At 39.9% G+C, this 18,833-nt stretch overlaps 2 protein-coding genes across 3 annotated transcripts; one reads left to right on the forward strand and one right to left on the reverse strand.

Annotated features, from left to right (window-relative positions):
• Nucleotides 1–4,691: 4,691 nt before the first annotated feature.
• LOC119497658 (probable E3 ubiquitin-protein ligase TRIM8) lies at nt 4,692–9,854 on the forward strand. 2 transcript variants are annotated; one of them, XM_037785914.1, is made up of 3 exons: nt 4,692–4,920; nt 5,091–5,949; nt 9,458–9,854. In XM_037785914.1, the coding sequence occupies exons 2-3, from the start codon at nt 5,093–5,095 to the stop codon at nt 9,837–9,839; spliced, it is 1,239 nt and encodes a 412-aa protein (XP_037641842.1). In that variant the 5' UTR covers nt 4,692–4,920; nt 5,091–5,092; the 3' UTR covers nt 9,840–9,854. The 2 variants fall into 2 exon arrangements, with proteins under 2 accessions (XP_037641842.1, XP_037641841.1); XM_037785913.1 differs by lacking the exons at nt 4,692–4,920; nt 5,091–5,949 and adding an exon at nt 8,327–8,387 and having other exon boundaries at nt 8,557–9,854.
• Nucleotides 9,855–14,619: 4,765 nt separating this feature from the next.
• Nucleotides 14,620–17,299, reverse strand: LOC119496584 (CCN family member 3-like). The gene is made up of 5 exons (XM_037783985.1): nt 17,020–17,299; nt 16,230–16,458; nt 15,829–16,083; nt 15,175–15,404; nt 14,620–14,997 (listed from the first exon to the last, which is right to left on the reverse strand). The coding sequence occupies exons 1-5, from the start codon at nt 17,065–17,067 to the stop codon at nt 14,704–14,706; spliced, it is 1,056 nt and encodes a 351-aa protein (XP_037639913.1). The 5' UTR covers nt 17,068–17,299; the 3' UTR covers nt 14,620–14,703.
• Between the last annotated feature and the right edge of the window lie 1,534 nt (nt 17,300–18,833).

Here is an 18,833-nt window from a genome sequence, read left to right on the forward strand (position 1 = left end):
AAGATTAATAGTGTCCGAAAAGGAGTGGGTAGAAGTAAAACTTATATTTCCCTACCCCTTTCTCACTTCTCCTCTTTCATGAATAAAAAACATATTTGGTGAGTTTTTGGGAGTCATTAGACCACTTGGATGGAGCTGAAGAAGGGAGAGAAAAAACTAGACATTTGCATTATGGTAGCTATTTTTAAAACATGTCTTTATATAAATAAACTTTAAAAAAAATATGACTAGAACTGAGTTTTTAAATTCCTGAGTGAGAGTCGATCACTCTGCTGAGCGCGTTCACGCTGCAGACGTGCAGGCCGGTTATGCGCGTAAAGGAATGTGCCTGTGGTTGTTTTGATGTTTCAGATAGAAAGAAAGAGTGTTTTGTTAGGAAGCTCTGACATGGAAAGACCCCCCTCTGAGGTTTTGCTCTCCATCTCTATTATTATTATCGTCCTATTAATATTATTATTATTATTCTACCACAGGACATCCACATGCCCTGTCAATCATGACAGTTCAGATTAGTGACCTCAGACTGTGAGGGTGCAACTAGTGTCATCACTACAATGACTGGAGCTGCTGTGTGACGATGACCCGGTGCTCCAGTCTTGTGAGTGACTGACAGGGATGCAGAACAGAAGATGGAGACAAAAAAAAAGTCGAATGATGATATCAGGAAAAAACAACAACAACCAAGCAGCTTCTGTGACTTCAATGAGGACTTCAAGACGTTACAGCTTTTTGAATGTAACACCACTTAGATCTATAAATATGCATTTTTTCTTATTTGAAGCATGGCATCCTGCTTTCAGCAGCCTCAAACTTTGCTATAAGCGATGTAGCTGCGCCACCTACTGGTGACACTTTAAACTGATGTCTGTGAGGGTTCAAATCTGTCCCCATAAAGAGGCCCCCCCACTGGTTAAAGGTGCAGTAGGTCGAATTGGAGCAAATATGATTCAAAAAAGTTATTTTTTATAAAATGGTCACTATATCCTGACAGTAGTGCACGAGACTGGTGATCTGAAAAATATCATGTGCCTCTGTGTCCTCCGGTGCTCCTAATGGCATCTGCAAGATTTCCCAGACCGGAGGAAAACAACCAATCAGAGCCGAGCTGGAGCCTTGCCGTCTCTGAGCAGCTGTCAATCACTCGTAAACTCTGACCAAATGGTCAAACTAGGCAGCGCTGATCAAATATGAATCAATATTCTGTTACTGTAATGCCTATTTCTCGCCTCTATTGTTTTCAGAAACATCTTGTAGTGTACTGTTTAGCTGTAAAATTAGAAAGTTTGTGACCCAGCTGCCATGTTGGGATCAGTTGAGGAAATACCAAGCACCGCCCACCAGTCCGAGCAAACTTTCTCATTTTACAGCTAAATAGTACACTACAAGATGTTACTGAAAGTATTTGAGGAGAGAAATAGGCATTACAGTAACAGAATATTGATTCATATTTAATCAGCGCACTATCACAAACTGACCATCTTAACTTAATTTCCCAAAACATTTTGTAATTTATTTAAAGGAATTCATAATGTTTCATTGTCTTTTTTTATATAAAGATGCTCAGGTTAAGTATTTCATAGAATAATCAAACTTCAGAAGTTTAAATCAAATGAATATCTTAGAATTAGCGTAGATCCAAGCTTCTTATCAAGAAGCTTAATCCCCTCTTTTATAAAGGCTACAATATATATGCATGGAGATTTTTATTTTATTTTTTTTAAGAAAAAGTCCAACATATGGAGGAGGCATGAGAAACCAAGGTATGAATGTATAGCACACAGTGTTTGCCCTTTGAGCAACCCCTTAATGCTTATAATTGATTTTACTGTGTGAATGTATAACCAAAGGCTATTAATGTAAAGTAAAAATGACCTATATATTTTCTCTTACACTGAGCAACATCGTCTGTGCTCTATACATTGCATAGTTAGTTTATTATAATTAGTTTATTATAATTAATTTAAATTAAAAAAGGTCAGAAACAACAGTTGAGTATTACATTAAAGGATATATATATGATATATATGTGAAGAAGAATAAGGGCGATATCTTATGATTTAATAGTATATATTTCAGTGTGTGGGTGTGTCATAATTAATCAAATTGTGTAATCACAAGAATATATATACAGTATAGCAGATGCATGCTGTAACATGAAGGAGCCGAGCTTCCTCACTTGCCCGCCCTCTAAACTACAATGGATCATTACTACTGAGCTGCACCACAGAGGGGATTTATTTTGAGAAAGACACCGAAACAGAAATACTAAGAATACTTTGGCTTAATGAGGTGTAGGAGCTACAATTGATTTTTTACTTTTATATGGAAATGAGCTACCGGTTGAAATGTGCATTCTTTGTTGTGGTAATGACCTTCAAAACCAACAAACAAACAGAGAATGCAATCTTATTAAAGGTGATGGTATTTAAAGGTTGTTAATTAAATCTTTTTTCTAATCCTCAGTCTGCGCTAGACTACGCACTTTGTTTTTCAATTCAACAGGGAGCAGCAGCAGAGACGCACAATCACACATGAGGTTTGTGTTGTTTGTCTATGACCTGGCGTATTACTGAAAGAGTGCCATGCTGAAGAGCACTGCAACCAATTCAGGAGATGTCAGCTTTCAGAGATAAGACTAGAGAAATATCCCTCTCCTCTCCCATATACTCTGCACCACCATACGATTTAAAGGTGCCTTATAGAGCTTTAATATACAAAACAGCAAAAGTTCTGTTCAATGTTTCTCACTAAAATACATTGTGTGTATCCTTGCCGCTGCCGCTGGCATCGTTTGACTTCCTGAAATCAGTTTCCATGATCAAGCTATAAACAGAAAAGGGCATTGGTCACTGCTGTCCCAACAGCTGGTTACACAGGTCTTACACACAGCGTATGTACATGGAGTAAAGACAGGCCATGGTGAAAACATCAGGGTACAGGAACTGCTCTTTAAACAGAGGACTGCTGGCTGAGGGCAGGTAGGAGATTCTTTCTTATTTTGCATACTTTACTATTAGTTTAAAGGTCCCATATTATGCTCATTTTCAGGTTCATACTTGTATTTTGTGTTTCTACTAGAACATGTTTACATGCTGTAATGTTCAAAAAACCCTTTATTTTCCTCATACTGTCAGCCTGAATATGCCTGTGTTTACCCTCGGTCTGAAACGCTCCGTTTTAGCGCATTTTGACGGAATTGCAATGGAATTGCAACAGAATTGCGTTGCTAGGCAACAGCTTGGGTCCATGTATACTTCCTGTCAGCTGATGACATTCACATACACTGCAAACAGGAATAAACTGGGGAACATTTAGAATGTTTACGTTTAAATCGGTGTCAAGGGTCTAAATATTGTATATTCGTGACATCACAAATGGGCATAAATCCTGACAGCTTGTTTCAAATGCAGAGTTTCTGAATACGGGCTGTGTGTATTTCCCTGTGGATTGAGCGTTTCGATACTTTCAAAGTATTTATATAGGACTTAAGCCTGCTTTATAATAAAAAAACATGAAAATCTCACTTTTTTATAATATGGGACCTTTAACATCTTTTGCAGGCCTCACACTGTGCAATATAATGTTAAATCACTTTGTTACTAAAACATATATGACAAACTGTATTCCTATCAAAGTAAAACAAAATATAATCCAAGAGAAGTTACTTTTTATTTTGATAAAGGAATATTTAACAGGACTGCTGTTCATTCATCTGGAGACAAGAACAAGCATTCAAATAATATATTTTTCAGTCACTATAAATAGTGTATTGGTGGTTAAAAGGTATTTGACATTGAAATTAAAAGCATAAACATCACCACCATCTAACATCATGGACATGCTGGCAGCACTAAAATAAGAAGTGGTTGAAATACAATCTTCAGCTTCATAATCCATATTTTAATCAGATTACGTTAAATTATTGATTCAACCAGTGAAATTTGGAGTTAAACTTGGAGGCTGATTAATGCTCCCTTCCACTCTATCTTAAAAGTCAAAACAGAAACTGAACAGCAGTTTCACTGAAGAGAGACAGTATTGGTAAAGTATTTAGTTTCATTTCAGTATCACGCCTTCATGTTAACCCTTTAAGAGCGGAGACTTTGCAAATAATTTCACACACACTCGATTCCAGTGGTGGAATGTAACAAAGTACTTTTACTCAAGTACCTGTACTGTACTTAATTACAATTTTGACATACTTGTACTTTACTTGACTATTTCCATTTTCTGTTACTTCTACTACACTACATTTATTATTTGTTATAGTTACTTTTTACATAAAAAAAACACATGATGTTCTTATCTGATATGATGCAGTACTATATTTCAAATCTACCCAGTAGTACACAAAGTATCTACAATTGTCTACATCATTAAAATGCTCTCACATGTAACTGTTAGTGATAAAAACAGAATAATGTAATAATATAACACTGTAAAAGGAGCCATTCTGCAAAATGAGTACTTTTACATTTGATACTTCATATACATTTTGCTGATAATACTTATAATTAGACTCTGGTATTTCTACTTTTACTTACAGTAAGTACCTGAGTACCTCTTCCACCACTGCTTGATTTAGAGACGGATTTCCTTTCAGTGTTTCAGTTCTCGTTGTGGTTTGAGTCGGTGTTGTTTTGGTTGAGTGGCTCTGTAATTACTGTACACTCTGTGACACACAAAACTGACTGAAGTGACACCAGGAAGTAGTAAAAAGGGGTTCTCATTAGCTGTATTAGCAGAAATTATGCTCATTTAATGTCGTAAGGGGTTAATGTCATGTAGAGCAGATGATTGGACTCTGTGTCGGGGAGGAGGAGCACATTGCATCATTTACAGAGAAATGAAACTGTGGTAAACACAGTTGAGTTTTTCCATTTGCATACAAAGACAGACAGACGGCAGAGCACCGAGAAGGTGAGGTTCAACTCTGCCGTTAATTTACATATACTTGATAATATTCTGATTCTGTAGGAAATTCACAGCTGCCTATTATGAAGTTTGCACGTTTTGTTCATAAAATGGCTCACACAGGAGTCAAAAAAATTGATGTTTCTTTTAGCTTTAAAACCTCTCCTCCTCTCTAGACATGGCCACAGCCTCCAGTTTCCTGTCTGAAGATCAGTTCCTGTGTTCCATCTGTCTGGATGTCTTCACCGAGCCTGTTTCTATTCCATGTGGACACAACTACTGCAAGGCCTGTATCACCAGGCACTGGGAGGGAAGAGAGCAGTGTCAGTGTCCACTGTGCAACGAGAAGTTCGACAAAGGGCTCAAACTTCGTGTCAACACCGGATTCAGGGAGGTCGTGGAGAATTACAAAGAGCATCAGGCGTTAGCCGACAAGAATCCCCCAGTCGAACCAGGACAGGTGCAGTGCGACTGCTGCCTTAACAACAAGTTCAAAGCCTCTGAAACCTGTTTGGTGTGCTTGACATCTTATTGTGAGACACACCTAGAGCCTCATCTGAGAGTTGCAGCCTTAAAGAGGCACAAACTGACCAATCCTGTGCATAACCTGGAAGACCAAATATGCAAGAAACACAACAGGATGTTGGAGCTCTTCTGCAGGAATGACCAGACGTGTGCTTGTGCCCTGTGTACGGAGCATAGCGCTCATGATACGATTCCTTTAGAGGGGGCGTGGGTAGACAAGAGGGCTCAGAAGGGGAAGAAAAGAGCGGAAGTAAAGGAAATGAAACATAAGCGAGGAAAGAGGGCTCAGAAGACAAAAATGGCAGCGCAGACCAGGAGGAAAGGCAAAGCGCCTCTCGTTTGGTGGATTCCACACCAATTCAACAGATATAACTATGTTCCTGGGGACTTATCTAAAGGGAGTTTCTACCATGAGGTTCAGGCTGAAGGGAGCTTGGGTTTAAGGGTAGACAGAGAGTCGATGCGTGGGATGAGGACATTCATACCCACGAATGAAAACTGGCTCATAAGGTTGGGATCTGACAACCTTATCAACTCTCCACATGTCCCTGTCCACTACTTCTCGATAAGTGAGCCTAAGAGAGTCCTTGTGATTGTAAACTACAACGATGGATCGGTGGCCTTCTTTGACGCAGACACTTTGATGCTTGCTTGCACTTTCACCGACTGCAAATTCAACGACATGATTTATCTGTTCTACAGACCTACAGAGGATGACAGCTTGGCTCAGAGACTGCGAATGACGGTTCAGAGGTTAAAAGCGTGGTCACAACTTCCAGATACAATACTCTTCTTTCGTTGCATGGCCACTATCTTTCTCTTTGTATTAGTTATTTGTATTTGTTTAAATGAACAGTTTGAAGGGGGATCTATTAGCATAAATTGAACATAATATTCATGTTTTCATTAGTGTATGATCACCTGAATCTAAGAATCATGTTTTCATTGGCTTAAAATGAGTTTTTCATATCTACATAGAGAGCGGGTCCTCTTCACGGAGTACGCCATGTTTCTCCGCCATGTTTTTACGTTACCTGAAGGCCACCGTAGTTCTCTGACATACTTGTGAGTGCAATAGCGTGGTACCGCCAGCCGCCGTCTGACTTCTGTTGCTCCTAAAGTAGTGTTATTATGGTATGGATGACCTCTTAGAGAGGCAAACAGTGTTATCACAGTTTTGCACCGGCGGCTCACCTTACAGGAGTCTTGGAAAGGGAGGAGTGAGCGGCGGGGTACTCAGTTGGTTGCAATCTACAACCACACCACTAGAAAACACTAAATCCTACATCTGTTCCTTTAACAAAATACTTTTAAAATCATGAAATGAAATAAAAACATGTTCTTGCTACAGTGATGCATGTACTTGCAGAGGTATGAAGGGTTAAAACCAGCATCTCCTTCCAGTCACAAACTCACCTGTGACTTAATAATGTGTGATAAAATAATATACAGTAAGTCTGTAAATCACAATGAATGTATTAGAAGTTGTAATTGTGACTTTCTATGCTTGTTTTGTTGTTTGGTGTTGAATTGTCAGTATTTGATATACAAAATTAATTTACATAAAGTTTACATCTCTATGAAACATGATGGTAGTGTCATTTCTGAAATCAATTAACCACTCTAAACATTTAGTGTATGTGTGGTGTTTCAGTATCACATCCATGATCAGTGTAGTGAAGATGTTGACCGAGGCTTTATCCAAATCCACCACAAGAGGGAGCAATCCACCTACCATTCATACAGTCCACCACACTCTCTATTCAATAAGATAAAACATGGCAGTTTCGAAATGTGCAAAAGAAATATTTTATTTGAGTCACCACATTTTAAGTCTTTTTTGTCTTTTCTTAGGAACAGTCATTGTAAATTAGTTACTTAAGTCTGAGACTAAAATCAAAATGTCTAAGTAGCAGAGCCAGACTTTGTTGGAAAGAGCAGAGTAAAAAAAAAGAAGCAATTTGCCAAACACAGCCAGGCTGTGAAGTCTGTCATTCTTCGACAACCAAACTGTTTGAGTGGCGCTGAATGAAGACTTTAGTAGTCGGTCCACCTCTCATTGGTGCACTTTCATGTGTTGTCTCTGTCATTTCACAATCCCACTCATGCCTGAAAACCAGTTTTAACATTCTTTCATATTCAGTAGATGAACTAAGAGTTATGAAATGTGTCTGCCAGGTCTGATCTACACTGTATTCTGTCTCATATGTCCCATAACTCAGACAAGGAGGCGTCAAAGACATTTCCGTTTTCTGTTACCTCTACTCCTCTACATTTATTATTTGTTATAGTTACTTTCTATATAAAAAAAACCCACATGATGTTCTTATCTGATATGATGCAGTACTATATTTCAAATCTACCCAGTAGTACACAAAGTATCTACAATTGTCTACATCATTAAAATGCTCTCACATGTAATTGTTAGTAATAAAAACAGAATAATGTAATAATATAACACTGTAAAAGGACCCATTCTGCATAATGAGTACTTTTACATTTGATACTTTATATACATTTTGCTGATAATACTTATAATTAGACTCTGGTATTTCTACTTTTACTTACAGTAAGTACCTGAGTACCTCTTCCACCACTGCTTGATTTAGAGACGGATTTCCTTTCAGTGTTTCAGTTCTCGTTGTGGTTTGAGTCTGTGTTGTTTTGGTTGAGTGGCTCTGTAAGTAATGTACACTCTGTGACACACAAAACTGACTGAAGTGACACCAGGAAGTAGTAATAAGGGGTTCTCATTAACAGTATTAGCAGAAATTATGCTCATTTAATGTCGTAAAGGGTTAATGTCATGTAGAGCAGATGAGTGGACTCTGAGTCGGGGAGGAGGAGCACATTGCATCATTTACAGAGAAATGAAACTGTGGTAAACACAGTTGAGTTTTCCATTTGCATACAGAGACAGACAGACAGACGGCAGAGCATCCAAGACGGTGAGGTTCAACTCTGCTGTTAATTTACATATACTTGATAATATTCTGGTACTGTAGGAAATTCATAGCTACCTATTATGAAGTTTGCACGTTTTGTTCATAAAATGGCTCACACAGGAGTCAAAAAATTTATGTTTCTTTTAGCTTTAAAACCTTTCCTCCTCTCTAGACATGGCCACAGCCTCCAGTTTCCTGTCTGAAGATCAGTTCCTGTGTTCCATCTGTCTGGATGTCTTCACCGAGCCTGTTTCTATTCCATGTGGACACAACTACTGCAAGGCCTGTATCACCAGGCACAGGGAGGGAAGAGAGCAGTGTCAGTGTCCACTGTGCAACGAGAAGTTCGACAAAGGGCTCAAACTTCGTGTCAACACTGGATTCAGGGAGGTCGTGGAGAATTACAAAGAGCATCAGGCGTTAGCCGACAAGAATCCCCCAGTCGAACCAGGACAGGTGCAGTGCGACATCTGCCTTAACAACAAGTTCAAAGCCTCTAAAACCTGTTTGGTGTGTTTGACATCTTACTGTGAGACACACCTAGAGCCTCATCTGAGAGTTGCAGCCTTAAAGAGGCACAAACTGACCAATCCTGTGCATAACCTGGAAAACCAAATATGCAAGAAACACAACAGGATGTTGGAGCTCTTCTGCAGGAATGACCAGACGTGTGTTTGTGCCTTGTGTACGGAGCATAGCGCTCATGATACAATCCCTTTAGAGGAGGCGTGTGTAGACAAGAGGGCTCAGAAGGGGAAGAAAAGGACGGAAGTACAGGAAATTAAACATAGGCGAGGAAAGAGGGCTCAGAAGACAAAAATGGCAGCGCAGACCAAGAGGAAAGGCAAAGATGAAGTGATGGCAAACAGTGAGGTGTCGAATGAAGTACAAGCTCCTCGCCTTTGGTGGATTCCACACCAAATCAACAGATATAACTATGTTCCTGGGGACTTATCTGAAGGGAGATACTACCATGAGGTTCAGGCTGAAGGGAGCTTGGGTTTAGGGGTAGACAGAGAGTCGATGCGTGGGATGAGGGTATTCATACCCACGAATGAAAACTGGCTCATAAGGTTGGGATCTGACACATACTGCAACTCTCCAGATATCCATATCCACTACTTGCCGATAAGGGAGCCTGAGAGAGTCCTTGTGTTGGTAGACTACGACAATAGATCGGTGTCCTTCTTTGACACAGACACTATGATCCATGCCTTCACTTTCAACGACTTCAAATTCAACGAGATTATTTATATATTCTACAGACCCGGGCCTACAGAGGATGACAGCTGGGCTCAGAGACTGCGAATGACAGTTCATAAGATAAAAGCGTGGTCACAACTTCCAGATACAATACTCTTTCGTTGCATGGCTATCTTTCTCTTTGCATTAGCTTTTTGTATTGTTTTAAGGGAAAAGTTTGAAGGGGGATCTATTAGCAGAAATGGAACATAATATTCATGTTTTCATTAGTGTATGATCACCTGAATCTAAGAATCATGTTTTCATTGGCTTAAAATTAGTTTTTCATATGTACATAGGGAGCAGGTCCTCTTCACGGAGTCTGCCATGTTGCTCCGCCATGTTTTTACGTTACCTGAATGCCACCGTAGTTCTCTCACAAACTTGTGAGTGCAATTGCGTTGTAACGCCAGCCGCCGTCTGACTTCTGTTGCTCCTAAAGTAGTGTTATTATGGTATGGATGACCTCTGAGAGAGGCAAACAGCGTTACCACAGTTTTGCACCGGCAGCGCACCTTGCAGGAGTCTTGAAAAGGGAGGAGTGAGCGGAGGGGTACTCAGTTGTTTGCAATCTACAACCACACCACTAGAAAACACTAAATCTTACATCCGTTCTTTTAACAAAATACTTTTAAAATCTTGAAATGAAATAAAAACATGTTCTTGCTACAGTGATGCATGTACTTGCAGAGGTATGAAGGGTTAAAACCAGCATCTCCTTCCAGTCACAAACTCACCTGTGACTTAATAATGTGTGATAAAATAATATACAGTAAGTCTGTAAATCACAATGAATGTATTAGAAGTTGTAATTGTGACTTTCTATGCTTGTTTTGTTGTTTGGTGTGGAATTGTCAGTATTTGATATACAAAATTAATTTACATAAAGTTTACATCTCTATGAAACATGATGGTAGTGTCATTTCTGAAATCAATCAACCACTCTAAACATTTAGTGTATGTATAGTGTTTCAGTATCACATCCATGATCAGTGTAGTGAAGATGTTGACCGAGGCTTTATCCAAATCCACCACAAGAGGGAGCAATCCACCTACCATTCATACAGTCCACCACACTCTCTATTCAATAAGATAAAACATGGCAGTTTCGAAATGTGCAAAAGAAATATTTTATTTGAGTCACCACATTTTAAATCTTTTTTGTCTTTTCTTAGGAACAGTCATTGTAAATTAGTTTATTAAGTCTGAGACTAAAATCAAAATGTCTAAGTAGCAGAGCCAGATTTTGTTGGAAAGAGCAGAGTAAAAAAAAAAAGCAATCGGCAGACACAGCCAGGCTGTGAAGTCTGTCATTCTTCGACAACCAAACTGTTTGAGAGGCGCTGAATGAAGACTTTAGTAGTCGGTCCACCTCTCATTGGTGCACTTCCATGTGTTGTCTCTGTCATTTCACAATCCCACTCATGCCTGAAAACCAGGTTTAACATTCTTTCACATTCAATAGATGAACTAAGAGTTATGAAATGTGTCTGCCAGGTCTGATCTACACTGTATTCTGTCTCATATGTCCCATAACTCAGACAAGGAGACGTCAAAGACAACATGACCTGAAAACACTTCAGTCAAAAAGTTTGGTGGTTGCTCAGCTGGTCTGATAGTTTCACTGTTTCCAGCCAGGTGGCCTGTTGAGTCAGTAAGTCTGACAATAGCAGCCAGTCCAGCATTCAACCAATCATCCAGCAGTCAGTCAGCAGTTAGATAATCTACTTTTCAGCCGCTCACTGAGCCAGTCTGTCAGCTAACCAGATGAGTATCAAATTGCTCACAACAGGCACGCCCACACAATGTTAGTACAGTCACAAGGCCAGTTTTGATTGATACTGTTCCTCTCAAAATCAGTTTGGTATCTGAACAATGCACAAAGAAACAATACAAGCCAAGCTGTGTTTCACTTTAATATGAGGATCACATCCTAGGCCCATTTGCATTGTGACAATTTAATGAGATGCTCATATCCAGAGTGAAATACATAAACATAGAGAATAAAAAGCCTATAGTAATCTCATCCCAATCACAAGTTACATTTAAATATACTTAAGCTGTGTCCAAAATCCATACTACACACTAAGTCTGAGCAGGTTTTGAGTATGGCGTGTTTTCACACTAGAAAGGTGACAAAAGGAGATATGTACATTTTTTAGTGTGCTGGTGTTGGACACTATTCTCCCACAATGCAATGCACAAGAGAAGTGGAGGAGCTATACTCACAGCTGCAAAATATTAGAACAAATGGACCTTTTTTTCACAGCAGACATTTTAACTTGTCATAGGAGGAACAGCATGGCGAAACTGATAACATTAGTGATGGCTCAGAGCCAACATGCACAATACCAGGACATCCCTGAAGTGGAATGCAGCTATCATTAGTGTTTCTAAATACACCTGTGCTTTTCCTACTATTGGTGCCTTCAAATGGGATCGTGTTTACAGTGTTTACCACAAGAACAGTCCATATGAACGCCCCCCTCTTGTGGTATTCACGACCTCGTTAGCCCTCATCTTTTTCCTCTGTCATTATGCTTTTGCATTTCCTGCATTATGTTACCCACTTGCAGGCTTGCTAAATCGTTAGCCTCTGTGGCGTCTAGACGCCGACAGTAACGTTAATATTGCAGTTGCTGAGCAGCGGTGTTCTCACGACTTAACCACTTGAACGCCACACATATCGTGTACATGACTTCCCGTGTCGTAAACACGAGCTCACAAGTTTCATTTGAAGGCACCACATGACGTGTCAAAATGTCCACCATGAAAAAGGTCTATTTTTGGTCCGTCTTCTTATGTTTTCATTGTTTAGCTTGCTCTCTTAACATACTGTATATAAAGAGGATGAGCTCAAAATCCTAGATCCACAAACATAGCCAACATGTACATTACCACATACCTCTGCTGCTCAGCAGACACCATAACACAGCTGCAACCAGGTGTGTCGACCACAGTGTCAGTCCCCCACTCATTCAAGCTACTGATGAGCTAAAGTTTCCAATGAGGAGCTATTTTAGGAAGCAGGAGCAATCCCACAGGGGATAACAGGGTTTTCCACTGTGACCCTCCAGGTGGGGTTCAGCAGAGAGGTCAAAGGGTCACCACCACCCACTGTCAGTGGAGCTCGGGGGAGGTTTGGTAACTTCTGGGTCCCATGTGATAACGTGAACATCCTGGACTGTTTAAAGAGGTTTACCCCAAATGCAGATGTGTGAAAACTTTCAAAATGTGTGTTCATTTCTATAGAGATTATGGTATATATGTCAGAAGGGAAATCCGTATTTGATTCTTATGTGGTTAAATATATTTGGTGATCTTTTATATTACTTTACTTAAAATAGGTGTTAAGTCTGAAGTATTGATCAAGGTAGATCAGCCATATATTATTAGGTAACACTTGACATACAATTAACTGACCTAAAACCTACATAACACATCCATGATACCTTTTATAACATAACGGTGTGATGTAGGGCAATTATCTGCCACACATCAAACAGCATGAGAAGCCAGATGTAAGAGAAATCACGTGTTTTACACAAAGTTTATTTAACGTTTAGTCCTGAAAACTACTTCCTCATTTATTCTGGTTTTGGGTCCTATCCATTCATAACGTATTTTTTCCTTCTTTCCTCTGTTATCCTCAGTTTAAAATCTTAGAGGTAATTCCTTCTTGATTCACTTCATCCAACCAAGTCAGCCTTTAAGGCTACCTCTCATTTACACACAAATCATCTCCTTTATCAGCCTAAATAATTGCACCCGAGAAAATAATTATTTTGATGCTGATGAATATAATAAAGAGATTAAAACTTTGATACAAAAAATACACATTTATTTTCAAATGTTGAGTTTTGCAGTATTATTCAGACAGATACAGCAACAAGCAGTGTGACGTATAATTCAAGTAGTAAGCAAAACAATACCACATATCAATATATACAATTCATGTTTACATTGTTACAGATTAAAGCTGTGTATTTGATACACACTCAGTCAAACAAGCTATACAGCAAGTATTTACAGAACTTTTGTCATTATAAAAAATACCTGTTGTTTATGTGCACTACTTTTAACATAAAAAACCCCCCTTCTAAACCTAAAAAAAAATGCATTTATTGATGGGAACATAGACATTATACATTTTACAACAGGGGTAAGATTTCAGGCAGATGTTAGAAATGACACCTAGTCACTAGAGTGACCTCTCTTTCATAGGTTGAGCCCTTAGTTTGGACCAGGTCAAAGCACACAGTCCTGTTATTTAAAAAATGTGTACCATAGTTGAAAAACTTCCATGGCACTAAAAGGTAACAGCTCACTCTCTAATCTTTTATTTCTTCCTGCCTTCTTGCTGCTCTTTCTAGTTTATAAGTGTGAAAGTAATGGGATTACAGTATTCTTATTATAGTTTTTTCTAGATTAAGGTATCAAAGCAACAACAAAACACATGCTGTTTGTCTAAAAAACTAGAATTGTTTCCTGATTGGCCAACCCGACTGTCAATCAAACCAGCAGGTTGGAAGAGGTAGTGTCCAGAAGGGAACCCGCAAATTGCAAAATCTGATCTGAGTTCTGCAAAAACTTGCAAAAACTCTTGTGAGACTCGCTGTATTCGAGGTCAATGCCTAAACTTAACCATCTAGCTAGAGTTTCCCCAACTCGTGGGTTCTCTTCTAAACACCACCCCTGTACGACACTACCCTGTAACTGTACACCTTCATACTATTTGACCTCTTCCATAGAGGCTGTTTTAAGTTTCACAATGTAAGAGCACCTACAGTCAACTGTCCAACCACTGTCTGTTGTGAATTGTTGGTAGTATGCACCACCTGATCTGCAGAGGTGGAGAGAATCAGTACATCACAAGGTTTAAGTGCTTTGATTCACGACTGTGAAGATGACACTTATTTGTCCACAGGATTTTATGATTACAAGTATGATTCTGACCATAATAAGCAGATATAATCTTATTTTCACTGTGGATATGTTGTAGTCTTGTTTTAATCTAAAATTTTGAGTTAATGCAACTCGTGTTTTCAAAGTGAATAAAAAGCTATTGTCCCTCACTTTATGACCTATAACCGCTGTATCCCAGCTCTGATGGCTGCCACACGGCGTTGTCTCTGGGACAGTGGCTGTGGCAGGCACAGGTCAGGATCGCCATGACCGGTCTCCTGCTGGTTTTACCGTTGGCACACTGGAACTCCACCAGGGCGGTCTTGGTTCTGTGGGGGGTGCAGCAGCGGCCGTCTGTGCAGGAGCCACAGTAGCGAGGCTTGTAGGCCTGGACGCTTGTGCAGTTGTTATAGGAGAGGTGGATGGCTGTGTCGCTCCTCACCATCCTCTGACACTTACTGCCTCTCTGCACGGAGAAAAAGAGCCATTGAATGTCATTCTATGTGATATTTATGAGGAAATCTAGTTGGTTCTAAACAAAATAGCGTATGTATTCTCATGCCACTGGCATCTAATAAAGATAAAGCAAAATGTAGAAACTCATACACAAAGAATATAGCATGCAAGTTGTCCCAAAATGTACCTTCTGTGCAAGCTGTGTCAGCTGCGTCTGGTCCTGCTGCTCGTCACAGGGTCTGATCATACACAGTCGGCTCTGCTTCACCATCTCACACCGGCGGTTCTTGTTGGTGACCCTGGTGGACACCCCCATGCCGCAGGTTTGAGAGCAGGCGCCCCACTCTGTGGTCTGCTCAATGCAGTTCAGGCTGGGGTCCCATCCGTCAAAGCTCACTGTTTCCTCTTGACGATAGGCTGAGGGAACACACAGGTGGACAGTAGATGGATTAGAGGAAGAAATCACCATGTCATCTGGTACAAAATATCCAAAAAGAAGACTAAGGTGTTTAGGGACCAACAACAAATCCAAGAATGTAGAAAACCTGTAGGCAACATGATGCTTGATTGGATTCGACTGACTGCAGTGGTGTGATGGATCACATTGCTGTTTCACATTTCAGACTTTACTCTGTTTTTCCTCCCCCTTTCTCAGCCCTCACTCTCTTTTCCTCTTTCCTTCCTTCCTTCATTGGTTTCTGCCCCCTTACCCTGATCAGGTCAGAGAAATGTACATAACCTTTAAACTTTGTGTCTCACACTGCAGTGACACTAACGTCAAAGAGTGTATGTGTCTATCTGTATATATGGTCCCATCTCACCCCATTTCCAGTCAACTCACCCGCCATGGCGAAGCCGCCCAGTGCTCTGGTCTCAGCTTGGGGCTCACACACCCACTTCTCGCAGCACTCTCCGGGCACCTGGACCCTGCGTGGCGTGGGGCAGTCCGGCCCGGGCAGCATGACGTCCAGGTTGCAGCGTGGCACACAGGCAATCTGCCCGTCACGGCACATACACTGGTACTTACAGCTGGGGAAGAAGGTCTGGCCGTTCTGATAGACAGAACCGTCCAAAACACACACATTTCCTCCGTGAGCTGGAGGGAAGAGACAAAATAGGGAAGGTTTTATTTTGATTCACAAAAGTATAACTGAAACCAGGATTCACATTGGTACAAACAGAACATCTACCATATACTGGACATCCTACTGTACATATTAAAGAATGTCATTGCCCACTCACCGGCACAGATACCAGTCCTCTTGTGGATGTCGGCGGAGTATTCACACTGCAGCCCTTTCCGTGTGTCACAGGGGTTCATTTCAGAGCAGACCTGCCCTTTCTGTCGGGCACACACCAGGCAGCAGACGCAGTCATCCAGGATCAAAGGCACCCCGGGGAGACACCTCGGGGGCTCCTTAGGGCACTGGCATCTCCGAGGACACGCCTGGGACCAGACTAGTGTAAACACCTGGGTGGGAGAGAAAATGAACTGGTGTTTTACATGTTGCTTAAAGTCTCTCTAATCCAACCAAAATGACTAGTTCTTTCTTGACAACTGGGAACAAATATTACATACAAAAATACGTTTTTAGAGAAAGTAAAAATTCCTCATCCTGATTTTTACAGGATACAAAAGCTGGTAAACATTTTGTAGGGTAGTTTAATTTGATGTAACTTGTGAAAAAGGTGGCATTTGCAGAATAGCAAACATTGACTTCAGTAAACTTTAATAACATTACGTTACTTGCTCAGTGAAACTCATTTGTACTGTTAGTAAAAAAGTGGCTAAAAACATGTTTTCGAATTCATCAATTTGAGTAAATTAAGATATCATGTAATGCTATGTAATTTCACTATTTCTTTGTCTTGATAATCTTGACATTATTGTCTGAGAAAATAATCCAAGAGCTTCCACAGTGAAAAGATTTTTGTTTATAAAATAAATTATTGTCATTATCAGAGTATCTGGTGTTACAATATACAACAGTATCCAAATGAAAACACTCATTTACTGTAGTATAATGCCTACCTGTGCTGTAAAGAAGACAAAAAGAGCTATCTCTGACAGATTGGTCATCTTCCTCTTAATTGGAGCAGAATCAAAAATATCTGCAATCTAAAAAGTGTTTAGTCGTCTTTATTGGAGGTGATTTGAGTCCTTTGGTTTCGAATCTTCCCTCCTCTCTGGTTTTGGTGTAGCAGAAGGTTGTAATCTCTTTGTCGTTGTGGCTCCGAGGGAGAGGGAGAGGAGGACCTTATATACAGCGGAGCTGTCCTGCTGGCACCATGACGACAAACAGGAAGGAATGTCGGAGAGATTGCCCAGAGTGTTGGAGGGAGATGAGAGTCACATTTTATTGTGAGATCCTGTCAAAGAGGATACCACAAACATACAGAGAGGTTAATATAACATTGTGCAAAAATACTTGCTTTTTAATATATAGATGGTATATAATTCAGAACTTATTGTGAATCATTATTAATTATTAACGAACACATGTTCATGTTATTAAATATGGCAACGGGGTTCCCTTACTTTGGTCCCACTGACTGTGGGTGGTGGCCCTTTGACCTCTCTCGCCGAACCCCACCTGGGAAGTCACAGTGGAAAACCCTCTTATTCCCTATAGGATTGTTACTGCTTCCTAAAATAGCTACACGGTGGAAACGTTGGTTCATCAGTAGCTTGGATCAGTGGGAGGACTGACATCTGGTCAGAGATTTGTTATGGTTTCCTCCGAGCAGAGGTAGGTGAATGGATTTGGGGGTGAAGTTGACTGGATCTCTGAACAGAAGTGGGGGCTGAAACTAATACCTCTTTCACACCAATGATCAGGGTCGGACCAGGGTTATCTGACCCATGTTCAACCCTTCTTTTGTCAATTCAAACCTATAGCCAGTCAACACGGGTTAATCCCTGGTCATGACAGTTCAGATACGACCTGGGTCACAACCAGGGAGCAATGCATACCAATTAGCTTTACACATCTGGAGGATTACGGAGAGGGGACGATAGTGGCATTATCAATGTGTGCAAAAATGTAAATTGTCACTGAATGATGCATGTTTCTTAGATAATATGGTCTAAATATGGTACGTACAGCATTTTTACCTTTGTAAAATGTTTAACTATGTTATATGTTGTATGTAGGGGTGTATTTGAGTGAGTGTGATAGTACAATGAAGCAATGTGATGAGCGTGAATGTACATTTATGTCTTATGTGCGTGAGTGTATCCATGTTTCATGTTAGCTGGACGTCAACCTATGATATTTTGTTACCATACATAAGCCTATACAGAAGCCATTAAGGAATGCTTCCTTTATTTAGTAAGCTATTGTAAGCAAAACTCCATGAAATGTAACAAAAGCAATCATACAGAAAGTTAAAGTTAAAAATGGCAGATTAAAACTCAATAGTGTGTGTTATTACATTATTTTAGAGAGCATATGTTTAGTTTCACTTTGGTGCCCTCCAGTGGTAGTGTTGAAACATACACAACAACACAAACCACTAAAGTGGTAATTTTCATCAGTATTGTAATTTTTTTTTATACTATCAGAATCTAAGGCTAAAAGGCTAAAAACACATCAAAATACATACATTGACCCAGCGACATAATTCAAAAGAAGGACATCTATCTCTTTAAAATCCTGATACTTGCATGTAAAAAGGCCATCACAAGGAGCTGGTTGAAATGTGTTTGTGTTATCTTTGTTTTTACGTTTGATGTGACATTTTTTCAGTGTAATAACAACTGAAAATAAATAAATAAAAAAAATAAAAAATACATACATTGGCTTTAATTATGAGTTCCACATATTAATGCTTTTATTTTGACAG

Source organism: Sebastes umbrosus, chromosome 11, assembly GCF_015220745.1.
Source record: "Sebastes umbrosus isolate fSebUmb1 chromosome 11, fSebUmb1.pri, whole genome shotgun sequence".
Lineage (NCBI taxonomy): Eukaryota > Metazoa > Chordata > Actinopteri > Perciformes > Sebastidae > Sebastes > Sebastes umbrosus.